The 27,499-nt window shown below is 39.8% G+C and overlaps 1 protein-coding gene across 4 annotated transcripts in view; it reads right to left on the reverse strand.

The window, feature by feature from the left end:
- Positions 1 to 408: 408 nt before the first annotated feature.
- CDC25C (cell division cycle 25C) overlaps positions 409 to 27,499 on the reverse strand; it is a 32,581-nt gene continuing 5,490 nt past the window's right edge. For 2 of the 4 annotated variants that reach the window (XM_059174679.1, XM_059174677.1), the window contains exons 7-15: positions 26,282 to 26,380; positions 22,510 to 22,665; positions 9,779 to 9,931; positions 8,533 to 8,658; positions 6,683 to 6,745; positions 5,306 to 5,404; positions 4,640 to 4,773; positions 4,154 to 4,265; positions 409 to 3,954 (exon numbers count right to left, since the gene is read on the reverse strand). In XM_059174679.1, the coding sequence (XP_059030662.1) occupies positions 3,805 to 3,954; positions 4,154 to 4,265; positions 4,640 to 4,773; positions 5,306 to 5,404; positions 6,683 to 6,745; positions 8,533 to 8,658; positions 9,779 to 9,931; positions 22,510 to 22,665; positions 26,282 to 26,380 (1,092 nt within the window). In that variant the 3' untranslated portion in view covers positions 409 to 3,804. The other 2 variants (XM_059174681.1, XM_059174680.1) reach the window with 2 other exon arrangements.

Genomic DNA, 27,499 nt, shown 5'->3' on the forward strand with positions numbered 1-27,499 from the left:
AAAGAACGGTTTAGAAAGAATCTTCATTTCTTGACTTTATGTTGAACAAATACAATCAGTGTTAGTATAAAGCTAACCTAATATACAACACATGCCAAGGTCTCCCGCCTGGGGTCTTAGCCCTTAGTCTCATCTGTGGAGCCCAAGCAACCCATACAACCCTGACTTCTTAAGAATCTATAATTGAGGGGCGCCTGGGTGGCTCAGTGGGTTAAGCCGCTGCCTTCGGCTCAGGTCATGATCTCAGGGTCCTGGGATTGAGTCCCGCATCAGGCTCTCTGCTCAGCAGGGAGCCTGCTTCCTTCCTCTCTCTCTGCCTGCTTCTCTGCCTACTTGTGACCTCTCTGTCAAATAAATAAATAAAATCTTTAAAAAAAAAAAAGAATCTATAATTGAGGCTCTTATATATTTAACATCTAATACAGTGAATAGAAAGGCATACTACTCTTTGATGAGGATTTGGTAACAGCAAATCCATTCAGGGTATAGACACTGGAGCCATACTGCCTGGGTTCAAACCCCAACTCTACTGTTCATTAGCTGTGTGATCTTAAACAAGTCACTTTTTTTTTTTTTAAAGATTTTATTTATTTGTCAGAGAGAGAGCACAAGCAGCGGGGAGGGGCAGGCAGAGTAGACAGAGGGAGAAGCAGGCTCCACTTGAGATCATGACCTGAGTGGAAGGCAGCCACTTAATTGTCTGAGCCACCCAGGCATCCCTTAAACAAGTTACTTAATCCCTCTGTGTCTCAATTCCTTTACCTGTAAAATGTGCAAAATAGTAAGTGCCTGCCTCACAGAATTGCTGTGAAAATTAAATGAGTTTATACATATAAAATGAGTTCATAAAAAGTCTTGCATACAGTAAGCACCTGAAAAATATTAGTTACTATTATTATTCCTGAAAACAACATGAATCAAATCACAGGGCACCTATGCAAAGGGAGGACATTATAAGAATTATACAGGCAGCAAATGGAGCCTTTTAGGCAAATACAATTTTTTTTCCACAAAGTAGATAAAAATAATTAAGCTCTAGTTTTTGTTTTGCAGCTCCAAACTTCCACTTAATTAAGATTACTGTAATGGGAACATGTGTACCAGTCTCTTCCTGCAGGGGGGAGGGTTGGTTCCACTTTTCTGGGGAAAACGAACAGGAAATGACCCACTAAGCTAGGCAGTGAGTTAGGGGATCCCTTCCTCATACTTGGAAGTAGAGGTGCTTCAAACATTTTCCTCTTCAGGCCACCAGGAGTATCTGTTTGGCAGGGATAAGTACGTGGGGGTGGGACAGAGGAGCAGAGTACTCCCCTCAGCCATCTGCACCTAATGGGAAACAGCTTTTCTCTCCTTTCCCCTCCGCCCTTCTGAGCTCTGAGCTCAAGGGCTCAGGGAGAAGTCCAGGTAGCTTTCCTGTGGGCAGAGGCAGGATTGGGCGGTGGAGGCAGCAGGCTCTAGAAGCTGCATTAAAGAATACTACAGTGCCCTCTGCTGGGAGGCACACGGAAGGCACTCCAGAAGGGCCCTGGCCCCCCCTTGCCGACATCAGTCCAGCCACAGCCCTTCTTCCCTCCCGCTCACTTAAAAAAGGTTTCCATGCTCCAGAAGTCAGGAAGAGGTCACTTTGGTCTCTATTCTGACTCAGCCAGGCTTCAGAGCTCTTTGTCCTTTTCTTTTCTTTTCTTTTTTATGATTTTATTTATTTATTTGACACACAGAGACAGAAATCACAAGTAGGCAGAGAGGCAGGCAGAGAGAGAGGGGGAAGCAGGTTCTCCGCTGAGCAGAGAGCCCGATGTGGGACTCCATACCAGGACCCTGAGATCATGACCTGAGCCAAAGGCAGAGGCTTAACCCACTGAGCTAACCAGGCGCCCATCTTTGTCTTTTTCTAGTCCTGGGCTATCACTCCCACTAGGTTAATATGGGAGAGTGACAATTTTGAGTCAATTCCACTGCCACCCCAGGAACATAGGGGTGTATCTCACTATGAAGACAAAAGCCTACTTGCCTTAACAACTCTAAGAATGTAAAGCCTGGGATAGTGCTGAAGAATGCACTTTAAAAGGCTTCCTTTTTTTTTTTTTTTCTTTTTAAAGATTTACTTGACAGAGAGGGTGCACAAGCAGGGGGAGTGGGAGAGGGAGAAGCAGGCTCCTTATTGAGCAAGGAGCCTGATGTGGGGCTTGATCCCAGGACCCTAAAATCATGACCTGAGCCGAAGGCAGATGCTTAACCAACTGAGCCACCCAGGTGCCCCTAAAAGGTTTTCTTTAAAAAAAAAAAAAAAAAAAAGAAGTAAGTAAAAGGTCTTCCTTAAGTCTAATGGCTCTTGTTTGCTACTTTTTTATCCTTTTATTCCCTACCTTCAGACAGCACATATCTCTACTTCCAACTATCCCAAGTCCTAAACTCCTCTCTGTGAGATGGGAAATGAAGTCAAGGAAAGAGATGGGAAATGGGAAATGGGAAAAGTCAAAAGTCTATGGAGGTTGTAGATAAGGAATCTTTTTTTTTTTTTTTTTAAGATTTTATCTATTCATTTGACAGAGAGAGAGAGAGATTACAAGTAGGCAGAGAGGCAGGGGGAAGCAGGCTCCACACCGAGCGGAGAGCCCAATGTGGGGCTCAATCCCAGGGCCCTGAAATCATGACCTGAGCTGAAGGTAGAGGCTTAACCCACTGAGCCACCCAGGCAACCCTAGATAAGGAATCTTTTTAAGCCCAACTCAGGCCTATAACCTGCTTTAGAGATGTTAAACACTATGGTTTTCTGAACCTAGTTATCATGGAGTGCTGAGTGTGGAGCATACTTTTAGGTAACTCATACTTGGAATGGTCTAGAAAAGGAAAGCTGGAATATTGCTAAAGAAGGCAATTTAAAAGGTTTTCCTTAAGAGGTGCCTGGGTGCCTCAGTTGGTTAAGTGAGCCCTACCTCGGGCTCTGCGCTGGGCAGTGAGCTTCTCTCTCTCCCCTTCTCCCTCTGCTTCTTCCCCTTACCTCACCCCACCCAGCCCCTGCTTAAAAAAACAAAACAAAACAAAACAAAAGTTTTCCTTACTTCCAGTATTTAGTGGTTCTCAAGCCTCAGCACGCATCAGAATCATTTAAAAGGGAAAAAATTTAAAACCCGTAATTCTGAGCCCCCAGAGGTCTTGCTTTAGTAGGTCTGCTGTGAGGCCTGAAAATTTACATTTCAAACAAATTCAGATAATGCCTATGGTCCAGAGCCCAAATCTGAGAACAAACGGTCTAGAGAAAAGCACCTTGGCCTCAGCTATATATCAAGATTGTTATACCTTTGTCTAAAAGAGATGAATTTGATGATCTCTTCCTTATAAAGATTTTCTAGGAGTAGACAGGGTTCACAATCAAATTTCTCATTCTGCAGTGTTTATTTTCCCATTTAAGAAAAAGGGAGAGAAGGAAACACAGAAGGCAAGTACAGAGAAAAAAGTTGGACAACTCTGTTGCAACAGGCAGAAACCCAGGGAAAGAGCTAGCCGGCTTGTGAGAGGACGTGTCTAAATGGAAAGAGAATGCAAACACTTCCTGAAGCAACACAAATCTCCAGGTAACTCAAGGCCACACCCTTCTAGAGCCAGCTCCAGGACTCAGTCACCACCCAGCACCTCTGCTAAAACCAACCCCCAGGCCTGAAATTTTATTAGCTTGGCAGCTTGTTGGCTTGCAAACATCTTCTAACAATCCTGGGTTTAGTCATATACAACATGGCTTCTTTCTGCTCAGCATTTCTATTGTGTCTTTTGGTGACTCCTAGACAGCCAATCACTGACCCACTATCATGGGCTCACATCCTTCACCAGTAAGGCAATCTGCTCCTGCAGCTGCCGCTCTCCTTCCCATGCTTTGCTTTGGCTTCGACACCTCAGCAGCTCAGCCTTATGGTCTTGATGATGCATAGGACAGTAGCTCTGTGGTTCACACAGCTCCTGAAAGGTAGGGGACAAAGTAAGGGATACTCTAGTCTCCAGAACTTTACTAGGTTTAATAGAGATGCTGCTGGTGGTAGCTAAGAAGGAGCAGGAGTTTGTTCTCGGAGGGCTTTGCAGGCCCTGGAAGTTGCATGCTCAAGTTGGCTCCCCCAAGCCTGAGCTCTCCTGTTGTTGCCCCATGTGGCCCATCCTTTACCGTATATTCTGGAAAGAAGTCTCTGTAGCCCCCCTTGAGGATATATAGTTCTGGGTAGTACAATGCAGGATACTGATTCAGAGCCCTGTCCTCTTGTCTCAGAGAGCGGCACCTTTAGAGAAAACCCAGAGGTGGGTGGGGTGGAGAGAAGCAAGGTCAGGATTCCATGTGTCATTCACTGGGGAGGGGAAGGAAGAATTGACTACGGGTAACCTAAAAGGACCTCCAGATCTCACTGTCCTTGCAAAACAAGATTCAAGCAAGTCACTCTTTCTCCTCTTCATTTCCAATCCTTTTTCCTTCACTGCTCCAAACTTTTTAAATTTTAGAAACCTTTCTTTCTACCCCTTAACTTTAAACTACAATGGAAAGACTACATTCATTCATTCCAATCTCTGCCTGAACTGGTCTGGGAAGTCTCCCTGGTTTTAAGTCCCAATTCAAGGTCCATTTCTAACACCCACCCTACCCCATATACACACTCACATTCGGGGACCCCTCTCGGAGGAGAATTCACAGTGGAACACGATGATTATTCTTTTCTGGGTGTTGAGAGGGACAATGGGCTTCTTCAGAAAGAAGTTATACAGTTCTTCCTGACTGTACAAGTTTAAGGCTTCCTGTAGAAAAATTTCAGTATTTCCTTAAGGGCCTGTGGATAGTTCCAATACTTAGAAATAACTGGGATACCATCTTGGAATATTTGGGCCAGGAAGTCTAGACTATAAGCACTTTCAGGGCACACGATCTAATTATTTCTCTGTCTATCCCCAAAGTCTAGCATAGAGCTTGGCATGTAGTAGGTATTCAATAAATGTTTGTAGATCTGACTGCCCCCCCCTCCAATGCATAGGAATCATTGTGAAGAATGTCTATGAGTGTCTGCAAGGTTCTTCTCCATCCTTAGATAAATATTTTAATTCCAAGTAGGAGCTCTTGGCTCCAATAGAATAAAGGGAGATTGGTCTAGGAGGGAAAGGGAAAGTAAATTGCTCAAGGTTTACAGAATTAGAACAAGAATGAGGACTTGCAGCCTTGATGTGCTCCAAAAGTAGAAGCTCTGCCCTGGTTCTGGAGTTCATAGGACCTATGTCCATAGGCTCTACTCATTAAAGAGCTACCTCCAGCACCTCCCCACTAATGTAACCTTACCCGGATGTGTCCTCCCAGGTACTCATATGGATAGCGGCAATCGATGATATAAAACTTCTCAATCAAGCTCTGGAACTTCCCTGATAGCAAGGCAGCCACCTACAGAAATGATGATTGAACACCCTGTTCCCCATCACTTCGGGAGACAAGAGTCAATCACATGGTTCCTGATTTGCACTCCCTTTAGTCACTCAGAATTTCACCGGATGCCCAATCTCCAAAAGTCACTTATATTTGAAATGGGGCAATGGCTCATCCCTACCGCTCATTCAAAAGGATAAAATACGAAATGGTCTTTTTGGAGCACCAAAGTAGCTGGTATTGCCGAGACATCAGGGAAAAACATATTCAAGGCACTCATCTGGAGGCAGGTGTGGCTGCAATCAGCCTCTCAGAAGACACCAAAGGGCTTCTGCAGTAGTACAGGTAGCAGGGAGCGATTCTGACTTTCCAAGACGAAATGGGAAATGGTTCCATTGTAAAGGAAGCAAGCAAGTCTTTCAGAAAAGGATATGGAAGAAAAGGGTTGATATCCTTGAGATACTTGTAGGAGTGCAAAATGGTTCAACCTTTCTGCAGCGAACTTTGTAAATGTAAATGTATTTACACTTTGAACCAGCAACTTCTTTCCCAACATCTTTAGTGAACAGAAAAGTACACAAATTCATGGCACAATAGTCATCTCAGCCATTATTTTAGGTTATCAAATAATTTAAATATTAGCTCAAGTTATCAAATAATTTAAAAAGTTACAAATAACTTAACTATTCAAAAATGGGGGTTAAATTATACATGCCAATATATATATAGCCATTAGAAGGATAATATAGATTTGTTTACTGACGTAGAAAGATGTTTACAATGTCTTGCTACCCTTCAACACTACATGTTCATTATGATCCTATTTTTATCAAATATATTCCAGAATAAAATCTGGAAGGCCACAAGGAAACTATTACTAGTGGTTATCTTTGGTGGTGAGATTATGGGTAGGGTGACCAAATAATTATTGCACAAACTAGGACACTTTTGACAGTGAAAGAGAATACTATTAATAATTATCATGCACTGAAAGGTGTCAATGGGATTGTAATGCCTAAATCAGGATGTAAGTTTGCCCAAACTGAGTGATTTTAACTTTTTTCCTTCCCTCCCTTCTTTCCTTGCTTGCTTCCATAACAATTATCTATCATTTGTTTAATTAAAAACAAAAGCAAAAGAATGGGATAAATGGGAGTTCTTTAACACAGCATCAAGTTGAATGAGAAGCCTATGTGAGTGAATATCGTGAAATACAATGGAAGTGGGGATTTTAGGGACAGAACAGACCAGATGGTAGCTTATGTAACCAGTTACCATCTCCAGAAATCTGCTTACTGTTTCTGGGCTGACGTACTTCAGATCTTGGTGTCTCCCTGACACGGTTGGCAGCACATATACCTAGAAATACCCAAGAACTGAAATAAGAGCAAGTTTTCTAAACCTCAATTTGAAATCAAAGACCTATATATTGTCCTTCTTTCCAAATGACCTTTAAAACTCCACATGTGGGGCACCTGGGTTGAGTTTTCGACTCTTGATTTCAGCTCAGGTCACAATGTCAGGATTCTGAGATTGAGCTCCACGATGGGCTCTGCACTGGGCTTGGAGCCTGCTTAAGATTCTCTCTCTCCCTCTCCCTCTGCCACCACCCCAGCCCCTGCACATGTGCGCTCTCTCGCTCTCTCATTCTTAAATAAATAAATAAATAAATAAAGCCCCAGATGCCTTCAAAAGAATCAGTAGTCTCCATAATGCACATATGCAGCAATTCCATTTCTATGAAGTGATTCTAAGGAATGAATTTAAGGACTCACACAAAGTTTTAGATTTAGCTACCAAAGGAAAAAAAAAAAAAAAAAGCTACAAATATGCCCGTCTTGGTATACTTCATAAGGAAAAATTGTAAAAGTAAATATCTTACAAGAAATTATGAGCAGGGGTGCCTGGCTGGCTCAGTCAGTAAAGCATGCAACTCTTGATTGTGGAGTTTTGAGTTCAAGACCCACATGGGTATGGAGATTAACTTAAACATTTTTTTTAAAAATGTAATTTAAAAAAAATATGAGAAACAAACTGAGGGTTATGGTGGGGGGATGGGTAAGCCTGGTAGTGGGTATTAAGGAGGGCACATATTGCATGGAGCACTGGGTGTGGTGCGTAAACAATGATTCTTGGAACATGAAAAAAAAAAACTTAAGATGTTAAAAAAATAAAAATAAAAAAATTATGGGCAGCCCAAAAAATGAAATACTATACTATTAAAAATACAAAATGATGAAGCTGAATTGTTTATTGACATGAAAAGATGTTCCTGATACACTAAATGATGAGGAAAAAAGCCAGTGGATCACAAAACGTAAAAACTATTTTTTGTGAAAAAACAAAAAAATGTATTTGGGTATGTGTAAGTGTGAAAACACATAGAAAAAAGTCTGGAGGAGTATGTACCAAGATATTAGAAGCAATTATATATATATATATATATATATATATATATATATATATATATATAAAATTGTGTATATATATGTATGTATACAATATATACATATACAATATATATGTATATATACACATACATATACATATATATACATAAATATATGCATGTATGTATGTATATATATTTATATTTTATAAATATATATATATTTTAACTTCTATGTATTTATTTGAGAGAGAGTAAGCCAGAAAGAGAGAGAGGGAGAGAGAAGGAGAAAAGGCAGAGGGAAAAGTAGACTCCCCGCTGAGCAGGGAGCCCCATGGGGGACACAATTCCAGGACTCTGGGATCATGATCCGAGGCCAAGGCAGATGCTCAACTGACTGAGTCATCCAGGTGCCCCCAAAGCAATAATATTTTTATAAGACTTGAGGTATACTTCATTTTCTACTTTTTCTGTAATGACCAAGTATTATTTACATAGTATTAAAAGATATTTTTAAAAGGAAAAAAGTAAAATGCCTCATGCTTCCCCACTGCTCTGGATTTTCCCAAAATGAATAAGAAATACCTTCTCACTAGAAAGGCTTGGGGTCTAAATCTACCACCAGAGCATCTTCAGTTTATCATATAGTCCTTGGTGAGGATGCATAATTATACCTAGTGTCCTCTTTAAGTAAAGAAAAAAAGACTCAGACCCAAAATGACTCAATGGAATATAAGATGAATATAACCAAACTCACCTTGGAGAAATCACCAATCAGAGAGCCCTGGTTAGAATCTTCCTCCAGCATCTGAATGACATTAATGTCACAGAGAGAAACTGTCTTCTTTAGACCTAAGCCCTGAGGATGACAAGAATCCCCCCACTGCCAATTTTCATGTTAAAGATTTAAAAACCAGGAGTGGAGACTTATTAAAAATATGAACACCCTTTGAAAAAAAAAATGCAAAAAGATTTGGCTGTAAAAATCAATATCCTAGCAGGTTTATAATAGAGAAAGATTACTAATAAATAAGAGTCTTAGTTAAGCAAATCATATTTCACACATTATATTCCTATTATGCACTATAAAGTTATATTGTATATTAATTTCCTTGTCACAAAAATAAATTCATGATATTCTTAAGAAAGTGAGAAAACTCGTACTTTGTAATACCACTTTATTATTATTATTATTTTAGATTGTATTTATTTGAGGGATAATGAGAAAGAGAGAGCACGGGGTGGGTGGCGGGGGGCAGCAGGTAGGGTCAGAGGGAAAAGCAGACTCTCTGCTGAGCAGGGAGCCTAATGTAGGACTTGATCCTGGAATTCCAGGATCACGACCTGGGCCAAAGGCAGTCGCTTAACTGACTCAATCATTCAGATGTCCCATTCTGTTTATTTTTTTTAGATTCTATGTAATACCACTTCAATAAAAGAAAAAAAAACTTCATCAAAGAGTCTCAAAGAATGTACACCACATGTTGACAATAATAGTCTCTGGTCTATGGGATTATGGGCATTTCACAACAGCTTCTTTTGTTTATGTATAACTTCTATACTATCATATGCTGATTTTATAAAATAGTATTCAGATTTTTTTTAAAAGGAGGGGTAGGGAATGACAACTAAATTTTTTAAAAGTTGCCTCCTACCAAACCAGTGTGCTTCATTATGCTGTTTCTGTCAGAATACAGGTAAAACAGCAGTAAATATTCTTACCATTCCAGGTTTCCTTGTGTCCTCTCAAATCTTATAAAAGAAGGTTGGGAAGAAGTATGCCAACATTATTTTCAAAAGTATAATATAACAGATATTTATTGTTAAATATTTTATATATGGGTACAATGTAAAAAAGACAAGGAAGACATAAAGAACAAAGAGATAAAAGTAGAAGTAATGAGAAAGAAGACGAGATATCCTAAAATAATCCTCATACCAAAAAAGCAGAGAATACAATGAGATAGAGGATTAAACAGATTCTTATCTTAAAAAGTTCTTACCTTCCTGAGCTCTTTTTGGTTAGAACAATACTCCTTTTTTTCTTTATCTGGTATTGGGTTGTTCTTGAATTTTACCACCCGCTTCAGTCTTGGCCTGTTCAAATTCTCTGGCAACGAAGGGGAGCCATACAAGGAGCTTCTGTTCAGAGATGCCTATATGGGAATATCAACCCCATATGTTCTTACTCCTCTAAGTGTGTCTGCATGCCAGTAGCATGAACATCTTCTGCAAACTTGTTAGAACTGAAGAATCCTAGATGTTGAGCCTCACCCCAGACCTACTGAATTAAAATCTGCATTTTAGCAAGCTACCCCAGTGATTTCTAGCAACACTCGAGTTTGATAGGCAAAACCCTAGGTAAGCAACCATTCTTCCCCTCCTCATTAATATCTTTCTTCTCAGAGTACATGATGTTCCATCTCCCCAAGATGTATTAAATCTAGCCAAACCAAATTCACCACCTGACCATCTTAAATGTACCAATTCTTGTAGAAGAAAGCAAATGCAAGCTCAGTTCCTCCAGGCAAGTGAAAATCCAACCAACCAACCTAATCCCAGTTTCTCTATGGGATCCTAAGACTAACAATCAAGATTTAAGGACCCCAACAAAAATGAAGATGACAAACCAAAAAGGTCAGCCTATGTAAAAAGTACTAAGCAGTATTTTACACCTACCTGTCCCCTTGGATCCCTGGTAGTCAACTCCCTTTGTCCCCACAAACCTACCCAGAGCCATTGACCAGCCCATAGTGCTGTTTTTTGTTGTTGTTGTTTTTTAAAGATTTTACTTGACAGACAGAGATCACAAGTAGGCAGAGAAGCAGGCATAGAGAGAGAGGAAGCAGGCTCCCCATTGAGCAGAAAGCATGATGCGGGGCTCAATCCCAGGACCCTGGGATCATGACCTGAGCTTAAGGCAGAGGCTTTAACCCACTGAGCCATTCAGGTGTCCCTGATAGTGCTGTTTTGACACATCCATTTAGTAGCCTAGAACATGTAAAAATAATCTGGGCCAATTAGGTTCCCTTTCCTGGGAGTCAAACTTAGAAAATGGCAAAATAATTAGGCAGCAACAGAAGCCAAAGCTTAAAAGGAAAAGCCAAAAGATACAGTCAAGGCCATGAGGCCAATGATGAATGCATGGATGAACCAAAGTTACAGTGGCAGAATAGATGTGGTGAAAGTCTCAGGAACAGGCTACCTAGACTTTTTTTTTTTTTTTTTAATATTTATTTACTTATTTATTTATTTGTCAGAGAGAGAGGGAGAGAGAGTGAACACAGGCAGACAGAATGGCAAGCAGAGGCAGAGGGAGAAGCAGGCTCCCTGCCAAGCAAGGAGCCCAATGTGGGACTTGATCCCAGGACACCGGGATCATGACCTGAGCCGAAGGCAGCTGCTTAACCAACTGGGCCACCCAGGCGTCCCAAGACTTCTTGACAGACTTCCCTTCATATAACTTCAATTCTGCCCTGAGAAGAATGCAGGAAGAAGCCAGATCAGAATTTCAAATTTAAGGGCCTTAGTGCAACCTTTATTTCTTTTAACCAAAAAAGCCTCTCTAGAACACACCAAATTATTAAGCTAAGGGCTTATTGTATTTTATTATTTTTTTAAAAATTTATTTGTTATTTTAGCGGTGGGAGGGACAGAGGAAAAGGAGAGAGAGAATCACAAGCATACTCCCCACTGAGTGCAGAGCCGGATGCGGGGCTCGAGATGCTGGGCTGGATCTCATTACCCTGAGATTACAACCTGAGCCAAAACCAAGAGTCAGACACTCAACCAACTGAGCCATCCAGGCTCCTCTAAGGGCTTATTGTTAAGAGTTTGGAATGAAATAGTTACTAAGGGAAATATTTCCTTTTTTTTTGTATTATATCTAAGAAATCTTTACCTAACCCAAGATCACAGATATTTTCTCCTATGTTTTTTTCCTTCAGATGTTTTATAGTTTGAAAATTCATATTCAGGTCTATTATCCATTTTGTATTAATTTCTACATAAGGTATAAGATATGGATTGAGGTTTTGTTTTTCATCTAGGTATTTCACTTGCTCCAGCACAATTTGTTGAAAAGACAGTTTTCTCCATTTAATTTCTTTGTATCTTGGTCTAATTATCAATTGACAATATATGCATGAGTCTATTTCTCAAATCTCTATTCTCTTGCATCAACACTTTCTTAGTTTTCTGGTGGCTATTATTATCATGGTGATAATAAAGCTGATAAACATCTTCTTGAGTTTCATATGGTCTAAAGGCAAGAATCCCGAAATAAATGATAGGAGAAAACTACTTTAACAAACAGAAACAGTCACTACTGTTCTGACAGATTCTTCCCAAAACATTTATATCAAAACAAATGGAAACTTACTGCAAAGAGCATTCGTGTTCGGTCATGAAGGGATGATGATAGTGAGGGTACTGTAGCTATGTCTAGTCACAAGTTTCCCAGTTCTCAGAAGCAGGGGTGGGGGGAACCCAGGACCAGCTGGCTTAGATTGCATTCAACATCTAACTTTCCTTTTCCTCCAACATCTTAGAGACTTTCTTTAAGGAATCAATGAACACTTTCAATATCTGGGAGTTTTAAGCACTGAAAAGACCAGGTAGAAGAAAAGGAAACTTGCTAAGCTTGATTCTACCTACAGATTTTTATAAAAAGGTGTAAATGAATAATCACTGTTTTGTAAACTGAGGTGGCATCACCATTTCCTCATGGCCTACACACTGTTCAATATACACAGACTTGCTTCTGTTTGTACTACTCTACTGTTCTTGTCAAGATTCTCAACAATCTTCATGTCACCGTATCTGACACTCACTTCTTAAAGATTTTTTTTTTTTTAATTAATTTGACAGAGAGAAATCACAAGTAGACGGAGAGGCAGCGAGAGAGAGAGAGAGAGGGAAGCAGACTCTCTGCTCAGCAGAGAGCCCGATACGGGACTCGATCCCAGGACTCTGAGATCATGACCTGAGCTGAAGGCAGCGGCTTAACCCACTGAGCCACCCAGGTGCCCCTGACACTCACTTCTTTAGACATCTATCTTTCTGAACTTCATAGTGGCTTCCACTGAGTTGGCTATGGCCATCTTCCTTGGCTTCAGTGTCACCTCCTAGTTTAGTTTAATGCTAGTATAGGCAATCCCTAAACTAAAAGAACCATGATGTTTCTACCTCTCTGTTGCTCCTTCTCAGTCTTCTTTGTTAGGTCTCCTCACCTACCAAACCTTTAACAGATGTTGGATTTATCAGGGTTAGGTCCTGGTCCTTTTTTATTCCTCACTTTTGCCTTATATGACTTTTTCTACCTGTGAGTTCAAATTTTCCCTCTATAAAGATGACTCTCAAATATCTGTTTCCAATCAAAACTTCTGCTCTAATTTCTAGATTTCCATAGCCACATACTTGCTTGATAATTTCTGAGTACCTACTAGATGATAGAGCAGTGAATAAGGGAGTGGAAAAATAAACAAATGTACCATGTGTTTTTAGGTAGCAGCATGTTCTACAGGTAAAAAAATAAAGGAGAATCAAAAGACAGGAAACAAATTTGGGCTGGAAAAGTTGTCAGGAATGGCCTTTCCGATAAGATGACATATGTGCAGAAATGAAACTAAATTTTGCCCAGGGGAAGAATGTTCCAGGCTGAAGGAATAACAAATGCAAAGGCACTGGTGAGACTAGCAAGGCCAGTAATGGTCACATTTGGTATGGTACCATTTTTAGAAACCTCAAAAACTAACTGAAGCAATACCATAAACCAACTAGACCTAAGAGACATCAGCAGAATGCTGTACCCAACAATAGAATGTACATTCTTCTCAAATATACATAAAATGCTCTCTAAGATAGACCATATGCTCTAAGTCATAAACTAGCCTCAATAAATTTTGAAGGACTGAAATCATACAAAGTAAGTTCTCTAACCATAATGGATTCATCAGAAATTAATAACAGAAAAAAAAATGTGGAAAATTCGGTTAAGTGGAAATTAAACAACACACTCCTAAATATTCATTGGGTCAACAAAGATCTCAAGGGAAATCAGAAAATACTTTTGGATGAATAAAAATGAAGATATGACACACCAAAATTCATGTTAGGATAAAGCTAAAGTAGTGTTTAAGTGAAAATCTATAACTGCAAAGGCCCATTATAGAAAAAAGAATGATCTCAAGACAATGACCTAACCTTCCATCAAAAAAGAAACTAAATCCAAAGGAAGCAGAATCAAGGAAATAAAGATCAAAGCAAAAACTTAATGAAGTAAAGAACAGAAAAAAGAGAAAACAACAGAATCAAAAGTTGATTCTTTGAGAAGATCAATAAAACTGATAAATTTTAGCTAGACTAACCATGAAAAAGAGAAGACTCAAATTATTAAAATTAGGAAAGAAAGAAGGAACATTATTAGCAATTTTTCAGAAATAAAAAGGATCATGGGGGATACTATGAACAACTATGTATCAATGAATAAGAAAACTCAGATTAAATGGGCAAATTCTTAAAATGACAAAAACCACTGAAACTGACTCAAGAAGGAACAGAAAACCTGACGAAACCTACAAAAAGTAGAGATTGAATTAGTAATTTAAAAACTCCCCACAAAGAAAAGCCTAGGTCCCAATGGCTTTACTGGTGAAATTGGCCTAACATTTTAAAAGAACAAAAAACAGAGGCGCCTGGGTTGCTCAGTTGTTAAGCATCTGCCTTCAGCTCAGTTCATGATCTCAGAGTCCTGGGATCAAGCCCCACTTTTTCTACCTGTGAGTTCAAATTTTCCCTCTATAAAGATGACTCTCAAATATCTGTTTCCAATCAAAACTTCTGCTCTAATTTCTAGATTTCCATAGCCACATACTTGCTTGATAATTTCTGAGTACCTACTAGATGATAGAGCAGTGAATAAGGGAGTGGAAAAATAAACAAATGTACCATGTGTTTTTAGGTAGCAGCATATTCTACAGGTAAAAAAAATAAAGGAGAATCAAAAGACAGGAAACAAATTTGGGCTGGAAAAGTTGTCAGGAACGGCCTTTCCGATAAGATGACATATGTGCAGAAATGAGCAGGAAGCTTGCTTTTCCCTCTCCCCTGGCTTGTGTTTACTCTCTTGCTGTCTCTTTCTCTCTATCAAATAAATAAATAAAATCTCTAAAAAACAAACAAACAAAAAACCCACACCAATTCTACAGAATTCTTCCAGAAAATTTAAAAAGAAAGAATTCTTTCCAATGATGAAAGACATTACAAGAAAAACAAAACACTAAAGATTAGTGTCTCTCATGAACAGAAATATAAACATCCTCAATAATATTTCAGCAAATCAAATCAACAACATATAAAAAGGAAAATATATCATAACCAAATAATGTTATCACAGGAATGCGAGGTTGTTTTAACATTCTAAGATCAATGTAATTAATCACATTAATAGGTTAAAAAAAACCTCACATGATCATCTCAATAGATGCAGAAAAGGCATTTGGCAAAATTTATTACCTGTTTCTGCTAAAATCTCTTAGCAAACTGAAAATAAAAAGGAACTTCTTCAGCCTGACAAAGGGCACTAGAGGTGATAGCTTGGTGAGCATGGGTGGCTCAGTTGGTTAAGCAGCTGACTCAATCTCAGGTCAGGTTTTCATCTCAGGGTTATGAATTTGAGCCCCGTGTTGGGCTCCATGCTGGTTGTGGAGTCTACTTTGGGGGGAAAAAAAGAAAGAAAGAAAGAGGGGCACCTGGGTGACTTAGTTGGTTGAGCATCTGCTCTTGGTTTTGGCTCAGGTCATGATCTCACGATTATGAGATCAGGTCCCATGTGGCGCTCCCTGCTTTAGCACAGTCTCCTTGAAATTTTTTTTTTAAGATTTTTATTTATTTATTTGTCAGAAAGAAAGAGAGAGCACAAGCAGGGAAAGTGGCAGGCAGAGGGAGAAGCAGGCTCCCCAGTGAGCAAGGAGCCCAAAGTGGGACTCAATCCCAGAACCCTGGGATCATGACCTGAGCCAAAGGCAGATGCTTAACTGACTGAGCCACCCAGGTGTCTTGTCTCCTTGAGATTCTTTCCCTCTTCCTTTCCTCTGCTCCTCCCTCTACTTGCACTCTTTTGCTTTCTTTCTCTCTCTCAAATAAATAAAATCTTTTTTAAAAAACCCTCATAACTAATATCATACTCAATGGAGAAAAACTGGATGCTTCTCCCAAAAGATCAGGCAAAGTGTTCTCAATAAGTTTTAAGATTGCAAATGAGTCCTGATACCAAAGAACTGGAGAAGTATTAATCTAGGAGATTAATACAGGAGGGAGAAAAAGAGAGCCGATTCCTGCAGAAGCAGACAAGAGGAGATGCTTCCATGTGACTCAGGAGTTTTGCAAAATATTTACAATGACCTACTGGGCCCTACATGACTTGTCCTGCTACCTACTCTCTAGCCTCAACTACCACTTTGTACCTGCTTACTTTGCTCCAGCCACCCTGGCCTTCTTGCTGTTCCATGGAAGATGCCTAGCATACCCCCACTTCAGAACCATTACATTTGATCTTTCTTCTGTCTAGAAAAATTCATCCCTTATTATTTTTTTTAAAGATTTTATTTATTTATTTGACAGAGAGAGATCACAAGTAGAGATCACAAGTAGAGAGATCACAGAGAGGCAGGCAGATAGAGAGGAAGGGAAGCAGGCTCCCTGCTGAGCAGAGAGCCCGATGCGGGACTCGATCCCAGGACCCTGAGATCATGACCTGAGCTGAAGGCAGCGGCTTAACCCACTGAGCCACCCAGGCGCCCCTCATCCCTTCTTATTAACTGTTTGTTTGGCTCCCTCACTGCTTCAGATGTCTGCTCAAAGATCTGTGAGGTCTTCTCTAATCTACGCAACCTATCAAAAATAACTCCCACTCTACTCCAGCCCAATCCATGTATTCCCTATTCTGTTTACCCTCCTTTTTTACCATAGTATTTTACCATCTGTCATATTATAAATGCATTTGTTTCTTTATCTGTTTCCTTCTGACTAGGATGCAAGCTTTACAAGAGAACAAACTTTACTATTGTGTTCGGTACTGTATCTCCAGCATTACCGGATGAAGGAATGATTGAATGAATGAATGAAGAGGAAGAAGTGCAGAGGGGGAGGGAGCTTCAGATAGGACGAGGGACACTTATACAGTATAACAAGAGGGATGGCAGTTATATGGATATGAAAGAAGATAGGATGCTGTATTTGGTGAGAGAAGGTAGTTTTCTTCTAACTGCTTATGTTTTCTCTTGGAAATAAAAACACTTGGAACTTAATATGTCTAAACTCATCCATGATCCTATCCTTCTTTTACAGCCTGTCAGTTCTGTATCCAAAACACCGTCTGAATTCATCCATTTCTGTCTCTGTAGCCACCACCGTAGCCTAGGCTACAATCAACCCTTCCTGAGACTACCACAATAGCTTCCTATCCTACTCTTACCTGCTTCCAACATCCTCCCTCCTTCAAACTCTTAATCCTTCCTACTCTTCTTTATCCAGCAACAAGAGTGGTCTTCATAAAACAAACTTATTATTCCTCTACTGAATATCCTCTAATTGCTTCCCAATGCACTTAGAATAAGATCCACACACTCACCATAGCCCTAAGGCCCTGCATGATCTGTCTCCTGCTTACCTCTTCTGTCCCACCTCAGGCAACTCTCCCCGTCCCTCACAATGGCTTCTCAGTACCTTGTACCCACCAAGATCTACTCAAACTTGGGACCTTTGCACCTACAACATTCCCTCCTCATGGAATGCTCTGGCTCTAGTCATGTCGTGTATGGTTCCTGCACAACTAGAGTGACCAGCTCACCCAAATCTGTCTGGGACTTTCCCAGTTTAAGCACTGAAAGGCCCAGGTCATAGAAACCTCCTCAATGACAGGCAAACTGGGACAGTTTATCAACCTGTTCTCAACTAAATCTCTTTTTCTCAAGGAGGCCTTTCCTATTTATTCCCATTTATGTATTTATTTTTAAAGATTTTATTTATTTGTCAGTGAGAGAGCGCACAAGCAGGGGTAGCAGCAGGCAGTACAAGCAGAGGAAGAAGCAGGCTCCCCACTGAGCAAGGAGCCCAATGCGGGACTCAATCCAAGACCCTGGGATCATGACCTGAGCCAAAGGCAGACACTTAACCAACTGAGCCACCCAGGCGTCCCTATTTATTCCCATTTAAAGGTCTCCTTCTATTAGTGTTTATCTCAGCTCCCTTTTTGTTTCCTTCATTACACTTGGACAATTTGCAATGATTAAGTTATCTGGTCTCTTTTGGCAGTCATTTGCAATTTGGCTAAAGTTAGACATTTAGTAATATCTCAAATTTAATGGGGAGGCATATATAAACATATATTTTTATGCCCAGGGGTACAGGTGGACTTAATATTTTTTAAACACCAAAAAAAAAAAAAAAAACCCTCAAAAAATACCTCACAGCCAGAAGCTATTCTTCTATATAAACAAACAAAATTTCCAGATTATTTGCTGGGGTCAGTCTATTTTAAACCTACCTTTCTTTTTTATTATTATTATTTATTTATTTATTTATTTATTTATTTTTAAGATTTTTTAAAAAATTATTTATTTGACAGATCACAAGTAGGCAGAGAGGCAGGCAGAGAGTGAGAGGAGGAAGCAGGCTCCCTGCTGAGCAGAGAGCCCGATGTGAGGCTCGATCCCAGGACCCTGGGATCATGACCCGAGCCGAAGGCAGAGGCTCAACCCACTGAGCCACCCAGGCGCCCAAGCCACATTTTAAATGCTTCAAATCCACGTAGTGGTTACCGTATTGGAGAGATATAAAGCATTTCCATCATCCCAGAAAGTTTTACAGAACAGCAGTGTTCTAGATAATTGATTCACCACCCTTCCTAATACTTCAACCCATTCAAACTCTGGGTATTCAACCTTACCAAACCTATGCAAAAAGCAAATGTCAGGATGCCTGGGTGGCTCAGTCAGTTAAGCATCTGACTCTTGATTTTAGCTCAGGTCATGATAACAATCTTGCGGTCCTGGGACCGAGTCCTGTGTCAGGTTCTGAGCTCAGTGCAGAGTCTGCTTGGAATTCTCTCTCCCTTTGCCCCTCCCATGCTTGCTCCCTCTTTCTCTTTCTCTCCAATAAATAAAAAATAGATAGATAAACAAATAAAAGCAAATGTCACTATTACATGTTCCTGGAACAATTTTTACCTCCCAGGCATATTGAGTAAAAGACACCATGATATTGGTAAAAACACCAGCTTGGGAGTCAGGCAGATCTCTCAGCTTAAATCCAGACTCTACCTTGGGTAAGAGCCTTTATTCCATGGTCTGATATTCTCCTCCTAAAACATGACAATATTAAAGAAAAAACAAAAGGGAGAGAAGAAAAAAAATAAAGGGGTATCATACTCCTATTTCAGGATTGACATGAAAATTAAAAGCAATGATGGATATAAACAGCTCAGCACACAGTGCCCAGTATGAACAGTCAATAAATGGAACCTACTCTTATTACCTGCCTCTCATTTTTCTTTTCCATTCTTGTCTCCCAAGACACTACTCAAAACACTAAAATCCAGACTACTTATTTCCCCACATGCATACCACATTCTAAAAACTGAAAACCCCTCAGAGAGGGACTTCACAACTTCTTAAATACTTGCACCAAGCTTCTCCTGCACTCCACATTACCCTCTCAGTAAGCAGGGACAAAACAAAACAAAAACAACAACAACAACAAAAAACCCTGCAACCCTCCACTTCCTCTACCACCAAGAATTCAAACTTGTCACATCCTCAAATTAACTAAATTTCTGCTAGCTCTTAAAGTTTCTAAACCAGAAGCTTCTTCCTCCTTGGCAACTTTCAACCACATTGCTGTTCTTACCTTACTGAGTCTATCCAGTGAGACATTTGGCTCCTTATCCAGGCTTTGTTTGATTCATCATCATCTACTTCTCTGCTACTTTTTTTTTTTTTTTAATTTGTTATTGAGAGAGAGAGCACAAGCAGGAAGAGCAGCAAGCATTGGGAGAAGCAGGCTCCCTACTGAACAAGAAGCCCAATGTAGGACTCAATCCCAGGACCCTGGGATCACAACCTGAGCCTAAGGCAGACGTTTCAACAACTGAGCTACCCAGGTGTCCCATTCTTTGCTACTTTCACAATCACTTATGCTAACTCAACCCCAGTTGATGTTTTCATCTGCCAGTGGATACCTCTAACATTCAATCATCCTTAGAGCTCCAAAGTCTCCAATCTTGCTTCTAGGCAACAGCACACTATGCCATGCAGGTCTATCACATTAAACCTTACAAATGTCACTTTATTAGCTTTTTAATAATTCCTTTCTGAGGTTTCCAAAAGTTGATTATGACTTTCTCCAAATTCTTCAAGACTGCCACCTAACACTCTTCCTCTGAGTCACAGATTACTGCAACTTTCACTTTGCTAAGGACATCAAGGCCATCATGCATCCCTTCTCTACCAGTCTTTATAACTCCATGCATTTTGGACCTTATACTACAGTAATTAAGCACTTTTACTACACTACATTATAATAATTAAACATTAGTAATTGGCAAGTATTGTTCTAAATGCTTTATGTATAATTAACTCATTTAATCATCACAACAACCCTATGAAATCGTTATCAAAGCCTTTTCTTTTTTGTAGATTAAGGAAGTGAAGCATATGGGATGCCTACATGGCTCAGTTGGTTAAGCATCTATCTTCAGCTCAGGTCATGCCCAGGGTCCTGGGATTGAGTCCCGCATTGGGCTCCTTGCTCACTGGGGAGTCTGCTTCTCCACCTGCCTGCCACTCCCCCTGCTCGTGTGCGCTCTCTCTCTCTGGCAAATAAATAAATAAAATCATTTTTTGTTTTTAAAGATTTTATTTAATTATTTCACAGAGAGAAACAGCAAGAGAAGGAATACAAAAAGGGGGAGTGCTCAATGTCCAAAAGAGAACATATCTTACTCTCTTTGAATTCCTCCTTCTTTTCAAATTCATTGTAGTGTCAGCACTGCTCTAGTTACTCAAAGTTAAAAGCAGCACCCTACTAAACTTCTAGATCCTTCCTTTTCTTTTTAATTAAAGATTTTGTTTATTTATTTGACAGACAGAGATCACAAGTAGGCCGAGAGACAGGCAGAGAGAGAAAGAGAGAGAGAGAGGAGGAAGCAGGCTCCCCATGGAGCAGAGAGCCCAATGTGGGGCTCGATCCTAAGACCCTGGGATCATGACCTGAGCTGAAGGCAAAGGCTTTAAGCCACTGAGCCACCCACGCGCCCTCTACATCCTTTTTCATACCACTCTGTCATCCATAGCACTTTTGAGAATCTTGTCATTATCTTGGGTATTGGTTTGCTTACTTACTTACTTACTTACTTAGTCTATCTTTTAGACTAGAATAAATATAAATATGAGCTCCATGGAAGTTAGGAATCTTGACCATCTTAATCACAACTCTGTCCTCAGTTCTGGTATAGCACCTAACTCATAACAGTCTCATAATAAATATTTACCAAATGTTGTTACAGCTTACATTTGTTTTTATTAACAATAAAGTATTATAAAGTGTTTAATACTTAATCATATTCACAACAATCCTACTGAGGAAATATTTCTCCTTATTATGTTCTCTGTTTTATAAATGAGAAACCGGGTTGCCTGTGTGGCTTGGTTGTTAAGCGTCTGCCTTCGGCTCAGGTCATGATCCCAGGACCCTGGGATCGAGCCCCACATCAGGCTCTCTTCTCAGCGGGAAGCCTGCTTCTCCCTCTCTTGCCTCTCCTGCTTGTATTCCCTCTCTCACTGTCTCTCTCTGTCAAACAAATAAATGAAATCTTTAAAAAGAAAAAATGAGAAACTGAGCTTTATACTGGTTAAGTGTCTTTCTCATGCTCATAACACTAAATAAGAGAATGAGGACTAGAATCAAAGAACTCAACTATATGACATTTGCCTATTTAATCAATACATTTAGAAACACACTCATACACATATTCGCTTCACAGAAATGAAGTTGATTTAGAAAAGCCAAATACCTCAGAATCTACCTTTGGCATATCTGTATATGACCAAAAAGCCACAGGTTTCAGGTATGCCTCCCAGTGACACAGGGAGGATATATTGTAAAATAGCTAAAAATCATGCTAGGTATGTTCCATCCATTACTGTTCTTCTGGAGGCATCACTTATACTGAATTACTTTGAGGGTGATGTATTCAAACTACTAACTGGAACCTTCTCACCCATAGGTAATAAGAATCGCACAGCTGGGGACACCTGGAAGGCTCAGTAGTTGAGCATCTGCTTCAGCTCAAATCATGATCCCAGGGTCCTGGGATTGAGTGCATCAGGCATCCTGCTCAGCAGGAAGTCTGCTTCTTCATCTCCCACTCCCCCTGCTTGTATTCCCTCTCTTGCTGTTTCTTGCTGCCAAATAACAAATAAATAAATAAATAAATGCCTAAAAATTAATTAGTTAATTAATTAATTAATTAATTAAAAGCCTTAAAAAAAAAAAAGAAAAGAATCCCACTGTTACCAATACCCCGTATTATTCAGGTAGCCCTTAGAGTATAGAGACCATGTCTTCTTGAGCTCTGTAGACCTAGTACAGTGGCTAAAACCCAGGAGATGCACAATATTGTTTATTCAAGAATGAAGGAATAGGGAAAATACAAAGTTATCAGACAGTATCTTACCTTGCCCTCTTCTTGATCTTCCAGAGAAAACTCCATCAATTCATCAGAAGTCTCCTCTGCCTGATCTTCTAGTTCTGGATTTTTATCCAATTTTGGAAATGTAGTAATGGGACTGCCCAGATATTTCATTTCACCTTCCAAAAAGTTTCCATTGTCCTGCCAATTATATGGACAATATTAAAAACTCTTCAGGACCCCTTACATTATACCATATATAAAAATTAATTCAAAATGAATCAAAGACCCAAATGTAAAAGCTAAAACTATAAAACTCTTAGAAGAAAACAGTAGAGGGGTGCCTGGTTGGCTCAGTGGGTTAAGCCTCTGCCTTCGGCTCAGGTCATGATCCCAGGGTCCTGGGATCAAGCCCCGCATCGGGCTCTCTGTTCAGTAGGGAGTCTGCTTCCTTCTCTCTCTCTGCCTGCTTCTCTGCCTACTTGTGGTCTCTGTCTATCAAATAAATAAATAAAATCTTTGAAAAAAAAAAAAGAAAACAGTTGGAAAAGTTCATAACATTGGATTTGGCAATGATCTCATTAACATGAAACTAGAGCATGGGCCAACAGAAGAAAAAAATGAAAAAAAAAAAAAAAAGAAGAAGAAAATGAACAAATTGAACTTAATAAAATTAAAAATTTCTGTGCATCAAAAAATACCACCAAGAAAGTAAAAAGGTTAATGTACAAAAATAGGAGAAAATATTGGCAAACCATATATCTGATAAGCAATTAATATCCAGAATATACAAAAAACTCATACAGTGCAACACCAAAAAAACAAAGATTTTTAAAAAGGTCCAGCTGAGGAGTGCCTGGGTAGCTCAATCGGTTAAGTGGCTGCTTTCAACTCGGGTCATGATCCCAGAGTCCTGAGATTGAGCCCCACATGGAGCTCCCTGCTCAGTGGAGAGCCTGCTTCTCCCTCTCCCTCTGCCTGTCACTCTGCCTACTTGTGCTTTCTCTCTAGTAAACAAAAATCTTAAAATAAAAAAATATGCCGCTGATATGGATAAAGAGTATTGTGGTTTCCCCTCAAATACAGAATTATCTTATAATCCACAAGTTCCATTTCTGGGTATATACCCCAGAGATCTGAAAGCAAGGATTTGAACAGATATTTGTATACCAGTATTCATGGTAGCACTATTTGCAATTGAAAAAGGTAGAAACAACCCAATGTCCATTAACAAGTTAATAGATAAACAGAATGTTATACCACTAATCGTCCAAAAGTCAAATTCACAGAGACAGAAAATAGATTAGAGGTTACCAGGAGCTGGAGGGAGAAAGGAATAGGGGAGTTATTTTTTAATGGGTAGCGAGTTTCTGTTCTAAATGATGAGAAAAATCTGGAAATGAATAGTGGTGATGGTTGCACAACATAGTAAATATATTTAATGCCACTGGATTGTACACTTAAAAATAGTTAAAATGGCAAATTTTATGTTATGTATACTCTATCACATTAAAAGATACATACATGCGCGCGCGCACACACACACACACACACCCCGCATAGGAGACTTAATCAGTAATTTACCATGCTCAAGTCTTCCCTTTCTCCAAGAAATCAAAAACCTGAAACATGGTCAATATAATCTACTTATCATGGGCTATGTTAAAATGACTTTTTCCCAGGATTGAGGTTAGATCCTAAATCCATGGAGTATCTTGAATCCACTGTCTATTAAAAGCAACTGAGTGCCTGGGTACCTAAGACTCCAGTAGCTAAATGGACAAAGGGCACAGTCATTTACTAGGTAAAATGTACATGGCTAATATTCACACGAAATCACTACTAATTGTTTTTAACATAAAATAAAATATTTATCAATCTAATTAGCAGTTAAAAATAATCACTTATCCAAAGACCTATAGATTGTTAATGAATATTTATTTTCCTACAACTTTTTTGGAAAGAAATCTGACTATATATATCAAAAATCTTAAAAATATACTCTTTAGGGGCACCTGGGTGGCTCAGTATTTAACTATCTGCCTCAGCTCAGGTCATGATGTCAGGGTCCTGGGATCAAGCCCTGCATCAAATTCCCTACTCAGTGGGAAGCCTGCTTCTCCCTCTCCCACTCCCCTCTACTTGTGTTCCCTCTCTCACTGTCTCTCTCTCTCTCTGTCAAATAAATAAATAAAATCTTAAAATATATTTATATATACTCTTTAATCTCATAATTATAATTCTTGGTACTAATCCTAAGGAAAATATTTTGAAATACAGGTAAAGACTGATGTTCAAGAATTACATTATAGGGGCGCCTGGGTGGCTCAGTGGGTTAAGCCGCTGCCTTCGGCTCAGGTCATGATCTCAGGGTCCTGGGATCGAGTCCCGCATCGGGCTCTCTGCTCAGCAGGGAGCCTGCTTCCCTGTCTCTCTCTCTGCCTGCCTCTCCATCTACTTGTGATTTCTCTCTGCCAAATAAATAAATAAAATCTTTAAAAAAAAAAAAAAGAATTACATTATAGCATTATTTGTAAAAGCAACATTTGGATACCACTGTGTCCAAAAATAGGGAATTTTGTAAATTATGGTTCATTTGTTAGAGTAAAAACATCCATTAAAAAGTAATGTTTAGGGCGCCTGGGTGGCTCAGTGGGTTGGGCCGCTGCCTTCGGCTCAGGTCATGATCTCGGAGTCCTGGGATTGAGTCCCGCATCGGGCTCTCTGCTCAGCGGAGAGCCTGCTTCCCTCTCTCTCTCTCTGCCTGCCTCTCCATCTACTTGTGATTTCTCTCTGTCAAATAAATAAATAAATAAATCTTTAAAAAAAAAAAAAAAAAGTAATGTTTACAAGGAGTTTCAATTTTAAGTTTAAAACAGTGGGATATAGGGACGCCTGGGTGGCTCAGTTGGTTGGACGACTGCCTTCGGCTCAGGTCATGATCCTGGAGTCCCGGGATCGAGTCCCGAATCGGACTCCCAGCTCCATGGGGAGTCTGCTTCTCTCTCTGACCTTCTCCTCGTTCATGCTCTCTCTCACTGTCTCTCTCTCAAGTAAATAAATAAAATCTTAAAAAAAAAAAGTGGGATATAAAATTATATATATGTAATATGACTTCAACTTTGTAAAACTATACACATAGTTAAAAGACTGTAAAGAAATAAGGTAAAATGTTAATAATAGATTTCCCTTTATGAGATAGCTATTTTCTTTTTTTTTTTTTAAAGATTTTATTTATTTATATGCCAGAGAGAGAGAGAGAGAGAGAGCGCACAGGCAGGCAGAGTGGCAGCAGAGGCAGAGGGAGAAGCAGGCTCCCCGCTGAGCAAGGAACCCGATGCGGGACTGGATCCCAGGACGCTGGGATCATGACCTGAGCCAAAGGCAGCTGCTTAACCAACTGAGCCACCCAGGCGTCCCTTTTCTTTTTTATATTCTTGTATTTTAAAACCATTTTCACAATGGGCCCATTGTACTTTTAAAAATTAGGGTAGGGGGAAAAAATTAGGGTGAGGAAAACAAATAAAGAATAAAACAGAAAAATTTTATGAGACTGACGCGCTACCTACTGCGCTAACGAGGCACCTAAGAATAAAACAGAAAAATTTTAAATGCCCAAGAAATTTTTTCCCTCCTTAAATTGAAACAAATAAAAAGATCAGGGGACGAGTCTCCTCCTTTTCCTAGAGTTACTTCTCCAACCCCTTTTCTCACCCAAGCCAGCTTAGAAAAATTCAAAGGGTTGTAAATGCAGATCTGCAACCTTATATTCCACAACGCCTCAGCAGACCCTTGATGAGGATGTTCAGTGACTCACCAGTAGAGAAAGGGGAGACATGTAAGGCCCCCCTTGTCTCGTTTGAAACTTCAGGCTCCTGGGTGCCCACCACTCTGAGGACTTCAAAGTGTTGTTCTCCTGCATAAGAAAAACTACATGGGCTGGAGGAAGGCAAGTGTCAGCAAGCCCTGCCAAACACATTTCATCAGATGAAGCCATGAATAACCCTCACAAAACACATTAAGTGTAATCAAGGTTGATCCTATATCCTGATGATACAAATTATGGTTTGAATTTGACGTATGAGATGTAGCTTTGCTTTGGAGGATACTAACTTTATAATCACAAGCCAAAGGAGGGAAGGAAGAGGGGAGTCCAACTGGGGAGGGGATGGTGAGATTTTTAAAAAGTGATCAGGAGAGTATCAAATCAAGAAAAAGCTGATTAGAACAGCCAAAAACATGGATATAACTTAGTCAATGTGAGAAAAGAACAGCAGCTATCTTTTATAAATACTGACCTGGGGGAAAGGATAGGAGGCAGGAAATAGAAAAACATGGCTAGAAAAGGGAATTAGTTGAAGGGATTATTTAGACAATTATCTTAGTGATTAGGTGGCTCTGTGGTGCCCACTTCAATTTAGAACTGATGGAGGGGGACAGCTGGGTAACTCAGCCCATAAGCATCTGACTCTTGGGTTTCAGCTCAGGTCAGGATCTCAAAAGTCCTGCCTCAGGCTCTCCATTCAGCAAGGAGTCTGCTTGGGGATTCTTCCCTTTCCCTCTGCCTACCCCCCCCCACTTTCATTCTCCTTCTCTCTCTAAAATAAACACTTAAAAAACAAACCAAACCAAAAGAACTAATGGAGGGCCTGAGGCTCCAAAAAAGGCCCATGGCTTTCTCAGAATTCAGACTAAAGAAGATGGACTAAGAGAAAAATAAGAAATAAAGCAGATGCATATATGAAGCCATGCAAAGAGTATGTTAACAACTTCTATAAATTACCTTTATCCATTAAAAAAAAAGTCCTAAATTACCAAACTACAGTAACAGATTTTTTTGTCCTTAAATTAATCAACTGAACATGGGTAAAAATGATGACTTGCTGTGGAAGACTCAGAGCTATATTTCTATTCTAGGGTCAAACCTTAAAGAGAAAAAACAAACCATAAAGAATTTTTTGCCTGGGGCATCTGGGTGGCTCAGTTGGTTAATCCTCTGCCTTTGGCTCAGGTCATTATCTCAAGAGTACTGGGA

This window comes from Mustela lutreola, chromosome 5 (assembly GCF_030435805.1).
Source record: "Mustela lutreola isolate mMusLut2 chromosome 5, mMusLut2.pri, whole genome shotgun sequence".
In the NCBI taxonomy this organism is placed as follows: Eukaryota; Metazoa; Chordata; class Mammalia; order Carnivora; family Mustelidae; genus Mustela; species Mustela lutreola.